This window comes from Trichoderma aggressivum, assembly GCF_033847375.1.
Source record: "Trichoderma aggressivum f. europaeum strain CBS 100526 chromosome Unknown scaffold_037, whole genome shotgun sequence".
Lineage (NCBI taxonomy): Eukaryota > Fungi > Ascomycota > Sordariomycetes > Hypocreales > Hypocreaceae > Trichoderma > Trichoderma aggressivum.
The window spans coordinates 21,021-34,694 of record NW_026946403.1 but is presented as its reverse complement, the minus strand read 5'-3'; the positions used below and the strand labels follow the sequence as shown (position 1 = coordinate 34,694).

At 51.3% G+C, this 13,674-nt stretch overlaps 4 protein-coding genes across 4 annotated transcripts; 1 reads left to right on the top strand and 3 right to left on the bottom strand.

Annotated features, from left to right (window-relative positions):
• Positions 1 to 57: 57 nt before the first annotated feature.
• On the bottom strand, positions 58 to 2,177 carry Triagg1_7925 (transcriptional regulator family: Fungal Specific TF; the record flags this gene model as incomplete). The annotated part of the gene is made up of 3 exons (XM_062902714.1): positions 58 to 1,278; positions 1,341 to 1,890; positions 1,954 to 2,177. The coding sequence occupies 3 exons, from the start codon at positions 2,175 to 2,177 to the stop codon at positions 58 to 60; spliced, it is 1,995 nt and encodes a 664-aa protein (XP_062753005.1).
• A 1,260-nt stretch (positions 2,178 to 3,437) lies between these two features.
• On the bottom strand, positions 3,438 to 4,128 carry Triagg1_7924 (uncharacterized protein; the record flags this gene model as incomplete). Its single annotated transcript, XM_062902713.1, has 3 exons — positions 3,438 to 3,826; positions 3,961 to 3,976; positions 4,036 to 4,128. The coding sequence occupies 3 exons, from the start codon at positions 4,126 to 4,128 to the stop codon at positions 3,438 to 3,440; spliced, it is 498 nt and encodes a 165-aa protein (XP_062753004.1).
• A 520-nt stretch (positions 4,129 to 4,648) lies between these two features.
• Triagg1_7923 (uncharacterized protein) lies at positions 4,649 to 5,657 on the bottom strand (the record flags this gene model as incomplete). Its single annotated transcript, XM_062902712.1, has 2 exons — positions 4,649 to 5,455; positions 5,595 to 5,657. 2 exons carry the CDS (start codon positions 5,655 to 5,657, stop codon positions 4,649 to 4,651), a joined length of 870 nt encoding a protein of 289 aa, XP_062753003.1.
• A 4,130-nt stretch (positions 5,658 to 9,787) lies between these two features.
• Triagg1_7922 (uncharacterized protein) lies at positions 9,788 to 12,176 on the top strand (the record flags this gene model as incomplete). Its single annotated transcript, XM_062902711.1, has 2 exons — positions 9,788 to 10,220; positions 10,393 to 12,176. The coding sequence occupies 2 exons, from the start codon at positions 9,788 to 9,790 to the stop codon at positions 12,174 to 12,176; spliced, it is 2,217 nt and encodes a 738-aa protein (XP_062753002.1).
• Positions 12,177 to 13,674: the final 1,498 nt, after the last annotated feature.

Sequence of the window (13,674 nt, the reverse complement as noted above, 5' to 3'; positions counted from 1 at the left end):
AAATCCCAAAATATGCCAGTATGAGCAGTGACTCTCAAGCCAGTACTCCATGATCATTCAACAAACAAAAAACTCATTGACCACGTCCAAACCCTCTCCGGGATATTGTAAAAAGCTGTCTGCCCTGAACGGCTCGGCCACCAACCAGCACGTCGCCGCCTCCAAGTCCTTGAGCCAGCCCTGGTCCACCATGAGAAAATCATCCGCCGTCTCGGGGGCTTCTTCCGAGCTGTCCTCTTTGTCCCATTCAAGGGACTCTCTCGACAAATCAGCGCCTGCATAAATGTCATGCATGGACTGCATCAGCTTCCTGCTCTGCCGATAGCTCTGCTCGGTTGCACAGCCCTGAAGATGGCCCTTTAGCTCCAATAGATGGACGCTGGCGGTGGACACGGCAATGTTCGCCGCCATGCTCGGGAGTAGTCGATCCAGGCCGTGGTCGTAAATGTTCTTGGAGATCTCCTCGATCCGCTTTGCCGAGTGCTGCATGTAAATCTTGCACATCTCCTTCTCCATCGTGGACGCAGTCGGCTCGTTCAGCAACACCATGAACCGCGAGCGGTACAGGCACAGCACCGCCGTGTTGTAAATCATGTGCAACACGGCACGGTCCATCGAGATGCTCGTGTTACCGTCCTTGCCAATGTCGTTGCTCGAGATGGGGCGATACGAGACGCTCTCCGGCAAGCCGTCTCTCCACTCCAGCAGGTCTCGGATGTACGTGGTGAATTTCTGTTCGCCGTCCGCCGTCATCTTGCGGGCCTCGGAGAAGTTGGAAAAGTTGTCGTGGGGCGCCACGTACAAGCTGCTGGACAAGAAGCTCATGGACCGGCATAGAGTCGCCTGCGCGACGCACATGCGGGCCAGCTCGGCGCGCTTCTTGCGGCTCTTGACGTAGACGCACATGGCCTCGAACTTGGCGTGGTCGTCGTCGCTGCGGATCTGCTCCGGCTGGAAGTCGGCCTCCTCGAGCATCGACAAGTGGAAGTCGCCGTCTTTGATTCGCGGCAGCCGCTTCATGCCGAGGGAGAGCAGCCGGTCGCGGATGAAGCAGCACCACCAGACTCGGCGGCGCAGCCTCTGCCTTCGCTTTGATAGGTTGGGCTTGTTGACCGAGGGCTCCAGGTGCAGTCCGGCGGCAAAGGCGTGGGAAACGGCGGCATCAATCCAGAACCATGTCTTGCCGTGCTCGTCGGATGCGTCTTGCCATGAGGTGATGAGCAGCAGCGATTGCGTGAGAACCATCTGGTCCAGCTCACAGTTATACTTGTAGAGGAGCTATCCAACAACGTTAATAGTTGAACGGTGTAATGCATTCGAGTTACCAGGAACAAACTTACACGAACTCGCTTCATAAACGCCGTGCGGGCCTGTTTCCGTGTCTGATATCCGCCATTTCTAAGATGCTCCAGCTCTACATGTGCCGTCCCGGCTGCGAGTACAGCCTGCAGCAATAGCAAGCTAACCTGGCCCGCTGACCCATCATGTGTCTCTATAGAGTGCAAGAAGGCATCCAGATCCAGTGTAGGAACATACGGGTGCACGTATTCGAAGAATGCGCGGAGAAGAGCGTTCTGTAGAGTGCTGTCGGGCAGATCCAAAGCGCCCTCGGAATGTAGATACTCCATGTCGTCTGGAGGCAGACTGGTCAGGGGCCTGACATATTTCGGCAGATCAAAGGCCTCGACATCATCCGACAATAAACTCTGCGGAGACTTGTCTGAATCAACGTCTGCTTTTAAGAGCTCCAGGTCTTCCATGGAAATGGGTGCGTCTAAGGCGTCGATGGCAAACTCCTCGAGCAGGTTACATGCGCCATCTTTCAATTCAAACTCCTTTGAAGCACCCGATTCTGTTAGGACCACAGTAGGAACGGGCTTTCTTCTCCGTCTAGACATCTATTGTTAACAAACGTTGTTACTCCCCATCGTCTACTTCGTGTCCAACACATACCTTCTGGGACGTCGAGCATGTGTAACACACTGCTGTCCATTCCACTGGCAGTTGCCGCACGGCGATCTTATCGTCACGTCGCATCTGACCTTTCTAGCTCGGCACGCCAGACAGGCCTTGCTAGCTCTCCGCACCGGCTGCTTGGACAGATGCGGCTCCGGGCTAAGAGAGCTGCTGTCGGACATGGCGTCCAGGGCGGTGCTAAACTGTTCCAGGGGATCCATCTGTAAGGCTACTGCAAGGGGACTTGGGACCGGTATTTCGGGTTAAGCACATATAGCCGAGGTCTGGTAGCCACGGGCAGCGGGCTTGGGATATATTTAAGCATCTCGCACTCGAGTGCTATCCGATGCCGGTTCGCGGTCGACTCTTCCGGAGGGCCACGGGCTTCGGTCCGGAGCCCCACGCTACGTCCACATTGCGCCACCCACAGCGGTCCGCCAACTGATTCCCCAGATTCCCCAGATACAGGAGCTAGAGAACGCGGGGTTCGAGCTTCCAAGCACATCAGCTTTCCCCTGGTCATCTGCTGGTACTAATTGGATGGAAGTTGAGGAATGGGGCGACAAGTTGTCATGCATATAGTTGCATGTCACAGGATCAATAACCTCGGATAACCTGAGTTGGGTCTGTCCAGCCGTACGGATCCTCAACTGACAGCTGCTGTATCGTACGATAAAGTGGGAATGGGACCCAGCTTTACTTATTTCCACTTGAATACCAAGGCGGAGTTGAGTTGTCACTGAATCCTCCCTCCTACGCATCAACTGCTCGACACTCAACCCCTATTCCATCCCTTATTCACTCACAATGAAATCGAGAAACGAAAAAACACGAACGGCCGGTAGATTTACGAACGAATATCATAGAAGTAACGCCATTGAAGCACACCAAGCCCTAGCCCTCTAGGCCGCTATCAACCAGGTCGTCTTAGTTTGAAACTCCGGAGCGCTCCGCTCCACTCTCAGGACTGTCTCCGGCCCGCTCTCTATCGAAACTCCCATCTTTTGCTTCATGCAGCGGAAGCACCGGCCAATAGATGACATGGGCTACTTCGACAGCTTACTTAACGCTTTGTAATACTGCGCAAGTCGGCGAGCATGTCAACGGATTGATTCAGGATCATAACAGTGCTTGGAATGGTTCAAACGGAGATTGATGTGGTTTTCCCGAGGCTGATCTGGGGTTTCCCCTTCCACGCAATCCGGCATTTAGACATCACGCTTCGTGACAAGGATACACCAAGCCCATTTTGAAGAATGCCTGTCTAGGTGACGAGGTTTAAGAACATGTACAGTCCGACTTGTCCAACTGCCAATCCCCACCGGTCCCGCGACTATGCAACTCAACATGAGCATATGTACATACTTCATACAATGGCAGCTGCTTTCTATTCTCTAAAAACTGCAGTCTATTCTAATTCTTTGACCAAAACTGGCCATATCAGCTACCCAATTTCTTTCCGTCGTCTATATATATACACTCTATTCTCTCTTTCTCTCCCATCCATCTTCACCTTCTTTGCGAAACTCTTTCCCTCCCTTTAGCAGATCAGTCACCCCCTGAACGGCATTCTCCATCCAAAACTGTGTTCCATTCGGCCTAGCCAGCTCCTGTCCAACCTTGCCGCCATCTTCATGCACAAGCCACCTTTCATCCACTGTACCCAGGAAGACATCGACGGTGCTACCATCATCCGCCGACCGCCAAATCAACGAAGTTCCGCACCGCTTGCAGAACCCTCTGTACCGGCCAGGCGATGATTCATATTCGTCGTATGTTTCCTGGGTGTGGAAAGGCGGTTTGAGCTGGTCAGGGAGTACAATGATGAATTGCGCAATGAGTGACGATGTCCACTTGCGGCACATTGTACCTGTCAAAGTGTGTCAGCATTCGGGTAGCGCATGTGCAAGTAGGTACATAACAGCCCGTAACCATCTTGATTCCATCTGATAATCCGGTACTTTTTTTAAAAAAAAAAAAAAAAAAAAAAAAAGGCACACCTACATTGACAGGCCGATGACTAAATTGATCTGAAAGTAAGTCACGCGTTCAATCCCAGCGCGGCATCTTGGTGCATACCTGAGGCGGCCATGGGGTCTTGCTAGACGCAGATATTGAGTAGCGGATGGAGCCGCAGAGGCATCCTCCCGTGATGGCATCAGGGAACCCCATCTTGTCAGAGCTTTGATTGGTACGACGCAAACGAGTAAATAATTTACGGATTTTATTTTATTTTTTGGTTTTCTTTTAAGCTTGTATCTTTATTTCGTCAATGACATCTTACCGCATGGTGTGATGTGGGCCTGTCTTACTCCGACTCTCGTTTTCGGCGAGATCGGATCGGACAAAGACGGCCCACCCGGACGAACCCCCGGACGAGCAAGGCCGTTGCTTGGTCCGGGATAAGACGGGGGCCAAGCCCGGCCCCTCACCCAGCAAGTCGAGGTTGCTCCATAAGCTCGCAAGAGAGCTCATTGAGGCCATCTTGATAAAGGAAAATTAGCAGAGGATCAACATATTATTAAGGACTAAACAATAGATACCTACTCATGATAATCGGCAACTACCTTGGTTGGAATGGAATGGAAGAGAGAAAGAACTTGGCTTCAATTCAGAGGCCCGCTACAAATCCAATCATAGTAATGAAGAACCAGCTAAAGATTACATAGATGAATGCACCGCACAAAGTTGGTCAATAACCCCTCTGCTTCAACTCTGCCTCTGTCCAATCCCACAGCCTCTTCTGCATGTCCGCATCAACTACGTACTTGTTCTTGCCCTCCAACTGCCCCACCGGCACATAGAATCCGCCCTGCTTCAGCTTGCTCTTGTCCACGGTAGCCGCCCAAAGCTGGGTCAAGGCACCGTATGCAACGTCGTGATACAAGAAGGGGCCAAAGAAACGCAAAACGTTTCTGAGGAAGAAGCTGTTTGAGGTTGTCGTCACATACAGATCGGTTTGGATCATTCCAGGATGCAAAGACACCGAGGCGAGTTCGGGGTGTCGCTTGGCCAGCTCAGCGGCGAAAAGTATGTTGGCGGCCTTGGACGCGCCATAGGAAGTCCATTGACCTTGCGCCGACAGTTTTTCGGTCGAGATCATGGTCTCGAAGGCCGGTGCGAATGTGTGCCCATTGGATGCGGTAGATACAACGCGTACATCGGGGTTGTATTTGGTGACAGTTTGCTTGAGCACAGGCAACAGCTTCTTTGTGAAGAAAAAATGCCCGACGTGATTGGTGCCGAGTTGCAGGTCCAGTCCATCGTCGGTTTTGCCCGGCGGCTGGTTCATGATGCCGGCATTGAGAAACAGCAGATCAATCCGATCAGTGCTGCGAGTGATGTCCTCGGCGGCGGCGGCGGCCGAGGCCAAGTTGCTGAGATTGAGCTTCACAAACTCAATGTCGGCAGGCTTGGACAGCGTCGAGTTGATGGACGCGATGGCTTCTTTCGCCTTGGCCTCGTTTCTCGTGGCGAGGAAGACTTTTTTCGGCGAATGCTTGCATAGTTGTAAGATTGTCTCTTTGCCGATGCCCCCGCTTCTGTTGATTATTCGTGTTAGCCAAGCTTGATTCTCTTTTTTTTTTTTAAAAAAAAAAAGAAAAAAAAAAGGAAGTGTCAACATGCCCTCCAGTAACCACAATCACTTTGCCTTCTTGAGAAGGAATATCCCTTTCGGGAGAAAATCGACCCCAAACCATTTTCAGGTTATGTATGCGATATTGTTCTGGTTGAATTAATTCTGGATTGCTATTAAAGCAAAATATATATTGATGAAGTTTCTCTTTTGAAAGAGAGAGAAATCGCCTTATAACAGATTTCCATGTTACTCGACTCGATTATGACGATTTTCCGCCATTACATGGCTTGTCCGCTAGAAATGCAAGTGTGGCCATATTTGTCTCGTATTGGTCAGTTGTGAAAGAGCGTTTACGGAGATTTGTATCTGTCGGTAAGTTAACCACTTTTGTTGAAGCCATGCAGATGCTAAAGACATCGGAGGACTCGCATCCGCCAATAGGGTCGGACATAGGCCCTGCATCCGTTGAAGTAATTCGGTCAACCGTATGACTTTGACGGACAACATGCAATTCCCGCTCTATCAATTGTCGATACGTGTCAGCCCAAAGGCCATGCTATCTTTTTCTTCAATTCACGATCAGGCTTCAGGTCATCAAGAGACCGCTCCAGACAACCAAGGCCCTCCTACGAAGACTCGGTAACCGGGGAGCAGACCAGGCCCGGTATTGACGCCCGGCTGAATAGTAGATGATTGCATTAGTTCGACTTGATAATTACCAGTGCCATCTACACCGATTGAGTCTTGGTCAATTCTTCTTCACTGTATGCACTGTCATCACGACATGACGCTAGCTCAATATGACAGTATGTGCAGTATCTCGAGCCTGCCAAGTTCAAATGTCATCTTACGACAGAGCTCTCTTACGCGGTTATGTGTCTTTCTTTGCTTCATCTTTACCATGCCTAAATTTGACCCAGGTGAACAACAGCGCTAGTTACATGTGACTTTATCACGCGAATCAAGCGAGGCATGCCGCGTGTTTCTTCTTCTCTTATCCAGTCTACTATTTGCACAACGAGGACACTCTTCTGTCAGGCCGGATTGCCACACATGTCTCTTCGGTGTTACCGGTCCATGTTTTCCTTGTTTCCATTGAGCAGAACGTCAAGTGTGGTAAGATGAAGCCCACCACTTGGCGGAATATTAACCAGCAGAGGAGTCTAGCACGCAGTTGATTCCACCTTCAGTATCCATGTTGTCGGACTTTGCCTCATGAGACAGCGGAACAGGTACTAGCCTAATTCACATTGGTTGGAGAGATAAGGGGGTATGACTTGGCCCTTTAAAGGGCTCACATGCAGATTCAAAACGTTGTATGCAGCTTTGAAGACTCGGAACTTCAGGTACATGATTGGCTACCGCTCAGAACCAATTCCAGCTCTAGCAAGGAGTTGCAGGCTTGGAAACTTACTAACTTGACAGTGAGACTAACCTGACATGGCGATTTTTGATTCCAACCCACATTCACTGCGAGTGTCCCCATCCGAGAAGCTTTTATCAGCTACCAGGATGAGCACAGCACCGCCGGTTTCGGCCCTCGCTTGATTGGAGTTTTCTGAACAAAATTGGCCTCTGCATGCATTATTCTTGGCCTCTCCTACCAGGAAGTGATCATCATGATGAAAATCCCATCGATTACTCCAACAGGAGTATGTTTGCTGTACAACCACGTAGAACATGTAAGCCGTCGATAGCGTCCATTCATATTCAGAGCTACCCTGGAGCAAACCAGTGAGAAGTAACACGCACCCATGAACCAAAGTGTACTCTGTATGCTTTATATCTTTACCCATGAAAAGGCCTTGCCAATCCATTTAGTTTAAGCCGTCTGATATAACTCTAGCTCACGATTATAGATATACTTTGTTACCTTTGGGACTTCCACGAATATACTCCACAATCCTTTCGCGAGCTGTCGTTGCAGCACTTGTAGTACCCGACGGGCGGAAAGAATGCCATCCATTGCACAAAGGCATATTGCTCGCTTAGAGCTGAAATCCCATTGAATACTCCCCGGCATATTTAAAAGTTTGCTCATTTGCTTGGTACGCAGTTCCTCGTTAGCTCATGGCGAGGCACGATTATTCCCCCCTCCCAAGGGAAATGGCTGCATATGGAGTAACACCATGAGAGATGCGGCTTTGCGGCTGTATCATTGCACAACATGAGCTTTGGCTGCATCTTGTACAACTACACCATGTATAGGGTATAAGGTACTTTCTGAATAAGATGTAGACGTATTAGTACTTTTGACACTACACACAAGCAAAGAGCTGGATGGTGTTGTACCTGTTTCATTCTAGGTAGTAATGCTTACCTTGCTAAAGGTCGTCTATCATTCAAGGTTTTCCATGCTGCATGGCGTATTTACTTGTCTTTAAGATTCAAGTTATTTATACATTCACAGCAATGCCGTCAAAACTACTGAAAGGATCGCGTCGTGATATAACTTTAAAATTACCCCGTCACACTAAGCTCTCTCCCCGTATTTCCAAAAACCAGCGCCAATTTCATCGGGTGGCTGGGACACTGCCTCCACGCCAGAGACATTTCATCGATCGCACTCAAAATTCTGCTATCCATTGCAAATCTATAGCGATGACATTGAGTTTAAAAAGTCACCCCGACTTGCTTCATGGCGTACTCGTACGAGTACGTACCTGCTGCAAACAATCGCCAGGGGCAGGACGGGATCCCGCTGTGGCTGAGCCTTAAACGTCGAGGTGCGCTATCAACACCTTATCGCGGTGCCAGGCCGTATCACAGCAAAGGACGGGCGGCCCCTGCAGAACACTGCCGTGCTAAGGCCCAATAAGGGGCACTAAAACACCGGCCTAGCGCTGGTCTAATGCAGGAACCGAAACTCGGGTGGCTCAGCCATCCAAATCCTCTGGACTGGTTGGCAGAAACAATCAAATTCTCATCATCTTCACCTCGAACCTCGAGCATTCGCATCTCGTCTCGCCCCTTTTCAATCCTCCTCAGTTAATCCCGCCGGCAAACAAGCACAAACCCGCGGCTGCTGCTTGTCGCCTCCCGTGTCTAGCTTGGCGAGTGATCTGATTTGTTTCGCCTGCTCCGCTACGCGACCCCTTCGTCATTAATGTCTCTTGAGCTTCAGCTGGAGCCCCCCCTTTACGACGGATCCCTGTCCGCTCGCCCCATTGTTTAGCCTGGCCCATTCCGCTCAATTCATGCTTCCGAAACGTTGTCCAATGTGCCCTCCGCACAAGGCGAGGCTCGTCTTTGTTCTAGCGGGTGACGGTCCTGTATTGACGCTTGCCATCCCGCCAATGGGCGTGGCGGCTGCAGCCTCAAGGACAAGCAGGATCTACAAATGCATCGAGCAATGCGAGAGATGATGGATACGATACGGGTCGGATTCCTGTGGAGGAGTGACCTTCGCCATTTCCCTGATTTCAGGATCGCCGCCAAGGCCCTAAGAAGCATGTCTTGTCCCCTCCTCTTTCGGTACAGCAGCTGGAAGAGCAACGTGCATATTTCCGCCACCAAGAGATGACGGTGAAGCCAACGCTCTGAGGGAAGGAAAAGGAAGAGGGAAAAAAAGGAGTTCGGATAGCTGCGCTTGTCCAGGCACTCTTCAGGCCTGCGAAGCGGATGTGATACTGCGGGACGAACGCATGATGGAAGCAGAATACAAGCCTCCCGACTCAGCGCTTTAGCGTCGATGGAAGCCAGTCTAATGTGACCGAGCGCTCCGTGTCATCTTGCACTGCAACGCTCGGTCGGTTGGAGCTGCACAAGCTCGAAGCTTGAGGCCTCTCTGGCGCATCTTCTAGTCGCCGCAACGAGGAGGTGACAAGATGAGAGCGCTGTGGCGCCCCTTGTTCGTCTTCATTTCCTCTGTGCTCCCAGAACCCACTGCCGCGCCTTGGCCCAAACAGACGCAGGCAGAGCCGTCATACTGGCGCAACCTTGTGGCCGTTTGACTTACTCAAGCGACGCCATACAGGCATGGGACCCACGCCAGCGCCATGGATGGCTTGGGTTGGTTCGTCTTGTTCGCTCATCCTCAACTAATCATCCACACGCGCAAGGCAGGGAACGCCGATTAAATTATACATAATGCTCCCTGGGCCGCCGCGTAGGTCTCACTCCTTCTCGCCCACGCTCCCTTTCTTTGTCCAACTGCTTTTCAATCTTTCCTTCTTCTTCGTTTTTCTTGATACAGCCTCTTTGCCGGTCATTCCTTAAGCCGGCAATTGTTTGGCGTTGCATACATTCACTATGCGTTCCACTCTTTATGCGCTCGCGGCGTGGCCGCTTGCGGCTCAAGCCCTCGACTTCATCGACAGCTACAAATCCGAGCAAAATGGAATTATGCGATATACTCTTACCACCTCCAAGGGTGCCCGTTCGAAGCACCTGCACAGGCGCCAGGATAGCGCCGACTTGCACGCCCAACAAACTGGCTACTTTTACAGCATTGAACTCGAAATTGGTACACCACCGCAGGCAGTGAGCGTCAATTTCGATACTGGTTCCTCCGAACTCTGGGTCAACCCCGTGTGTAGCAAGGCTACCGACCCGGCCTTTTGCGAGACCTTTGGTCGATATAAAAACTCCTCAACATTTGTCGACACCCTGGCTCCGGGAGGTATCAAATATGGCACCGGTTTTGTCGATTTCAACTATGGATACGATTATGTCCAGCTCGGCTGTAAGTAATCGATATTTTCTTTTATACGAATCAACCGTGGGAGCTGTCACATGGAGGAACAAAACAAGCTCTCAAATACGCAATAAAGCATGCAGGCTTGCCTCAATATTGTCATGAGGCAATCGATGTGAGACGAGGGAAAAAACACAACAACCGCTAACGAACAATGCAGCATTGAGAATTAACCAGCAGGTTTTCGGTGTTGCCACTGATAGCGAGTTTGCTTCCGTTGGCATTCTCGGCGCTGGCCCTGATCTGAGTGGCTGGACGAGCCCCTACCCCTTTGTCATTGACAACTTGGCCAAGCAGGGCTTTATTCAGAGCAGGGCTTTCAGTCTTGATATCCGAGGCCTTGACAGTGACCGAGGCTCTGTCACCTACGGCGGAATTGACGTCAAGAAGTTTTCTGGTGCCCTCGCCAAGAAACCCATCATCCCCGCCGCCTCCTCTCCCGATGGCTACACCCGTTACTGGGTTTACATGGATGGTATGAGCATTACCAAGGAGGATGGATCCAAGGTTGAGGTCTTCGACAAGCCCAACGGCCAGCCGGTGCTCCTCGACAGCGGCTACACCGTCAGCACGCTTCCTGGCCCCCTTTTCGAGAAGATCCTCACGGCCTTCCCTTCTGCCCGTCTGGAGTCTACCTCTGGTGACTACATTGTTGATTGCGACATCATCGACACCCCCGGCCGTGTCAACTTCAAGTTTGGTGACGTTGTCGTTGACGTCGAGTACAAGGACTTCATCTGGCAGCAACCTGATCTGGGCATCTGCAAGCTTGGTGTTTCTCAGGACGATGACTTCCCCGTTCTTGGCGACACCTTCCTGAGGGCTGCCTATGTCGTCTTTGACTGGGATAACCAGAACATTCACATTGCGGCCAACGAGGACTGCGGCACTGAACTGATCCCCATTGGCTCTGGCCCCGACGCTGTCCCGGCTTCTGCCATCGGTCAGTGTGAATCCTCCGTTAAGCAAACCACCTCTGCTGCCGAGACCACCACCTCTGCTGCCGCCACGACGTCCGAGGTGGCCACCACTTCTGCTGTCACCACTTCTGCTGTCACGACATCTGCCGCTACCACCTCCGGCGTGCCGCTCTCCACTGGCCCGGCTGGCAGCGGACGTCCCACGTCTTCTCACCACTTTGGCAACGGCACTGCTGTGTACTCCGTCCCTAGCCTCAGCACCTCCGCTGCCTCTGGCCTGAGTACTATCGCTGCCTCTGACCTAAGCACTACCGCTGCTGCTGGCGCCGGTACCACTGCCGCTCCCACTTACACCTCGACCTTCACCACGACCAACGTGTACACCATCACCAAGTGCCCGCCCTCTGTCACCAACTGCCCCGTTGGCCACGTCACGACTGAGGTGGTCGAGGTTTACACGACCTGGTGCCCCGTCGAGAACGGCAGTCCCACGGCTCCCCCCAAGACGGCCCCTCCCGAGATCACTGCTACTTACACGCTGCCCAACACCTACACCTGCAAGGGGGGCCAGAACACCTGCTCCGAACCCCAAACGGCACCTCACGTCATTGTCGTCACTCCCATTGTCACCCAGACGGCCCCCGTTGCGATCCCCTCTTGCACCACGTGTGCTGCTGCGGTCTCCACCCCCTCCGGCATTGCTTCGACTCCTGTCTCGACCAGCGCAGTTCCACCAGCGACTGCCCCTGCCGCTACCAGCCCGGCTCAGTCCGCCTACTACCCGCCTCCGCCTCCGCAGCACGCTGTCTCTACTCCGGTTGTCGTCTCTCCCGTCGTCACGCCGGCCCCCGTTCCCGTTCCTACCGGTGGTTTGACGACCGTCATCACCCCTGGCAGCTCGGGCGCTGTTCCTTCCCAGCCTGCCCAATCTGGCCTACCTCCTATCCCGGCTGGAGCCGCTGGATTCCGCGCTCCTGCCATGGTGGCTCTGTTTGGCGGAGCCGTGGCCGCTCTTTTGTTGTAAAATGATGTGAATACGAGATGAGCAATTGTACACTTTGTTTATGTTAATTCAGAGGAAGAAGAGGAGCCCAGGCGCCCCCATAGACGAAGGAGATGAATAGTAGTGTGTTTTGTGTGAGTGAGCGAGCAAGTGAAGTGAATTAAAAGCGGATCACACGAGATGGTTCCCGTTTGTATTCATCGGTTGACTCCATAATGCTATATATTGTTACCCAGTCCAGAGTTGTGGATAGTTTTTTCTCTTTTACGAGGTTTCTACAAAGGCAGATTGGGAAAGACGGTTGGATTGTAGCTCATGTCCCCCATGCCTCGATTAATTATTTATTCTTTCAGTACCGTTATCAAGTGTCACTTTATGCTGTTCAAGATTAAACCCAAAACCTAGTGAAATACCTTGAAGCAAATGTATAACTATATTCAAGTCGTTTCTCGTTGAGACATGTGAAATATGCTTGGCAAGTCACATCCAGATATGTAAAATAATGTTTATGCGTTATACTCGTACATACCTATTAGTTCTCCATGACATGACATGACATGACATGGAGAGAACTCCCAGTAACATCGTCTTGAACGGCTATGCAAGCCTCCCTGCGGCATGTCACGGCGTGTGCTTTGTTTCCCCCCCCAGGTCCCAGACGACCATCCAACGATGCCGTTGAATCCTCAGCGGGATAAAAACATTGTCGGTGCGTTTTGCCATTCCCGTTACCAAATATATATTCCAGTAAACCGGGGGGAGCCAGGTTTCCACGTTGTTGGTAATTGGCGTGCGTTGGTTGTTCCAGATCGAGGTCAAGTCGCAAGTTTCTTTTAGGAAACACTAGGACGGGGATCGTACGTTTACGGCAAAGAAAGAACATTTGTTGTTTTTTTTATTTATATCTACAGCAGACGTTGGTGTTGGTTGAGGGCACCTCGGTCTAGTTTTCTTAGAACCCGCGCTCTTGGGAAGGATTGGATTTTGCTAAATGCACCGGGAATTACGCAGAGTTTCTTTTCTGGATATTCTAGAAAACGACGTCTTTTCATTCAACCGTCAACCCGAGCAAATAGGACGTGTGCGGAACGAAACAAAAAAAAAAGCATGCAGGATAATTATCCGCTGCTCGCAACTTACTCCCAAACTGAAAAAAAAAAAAATAACAAAGAAAAAGGAAGGTTTTTTTTCTTCCCCCCTCACGTCCTTCTGCTCTCTGTCGACCAGAAATGGTACCGACCAAAACTGTTCTAGACCTCAGGCAGGGTCGGGCATCCACTCTGTTCTAGACGAAGCCAATTGATCCAAGGACTGGATTGGATCCCCTCCCTCCTCTGCCGCTCAGCTGCTCGTACATGTACGAGTATGCGGCCGTTTAAGCACGATGCAGAATGCAGCAGGATTTCGCCATTTACGGAAATGACGACATGAGCCGACCCTGATCGAATATAATCTTACATCACGATCCTAGCGTTGAGTTTTTGTGTTCTTGGTGCACATTCGTATCTGCAGAGAAGGA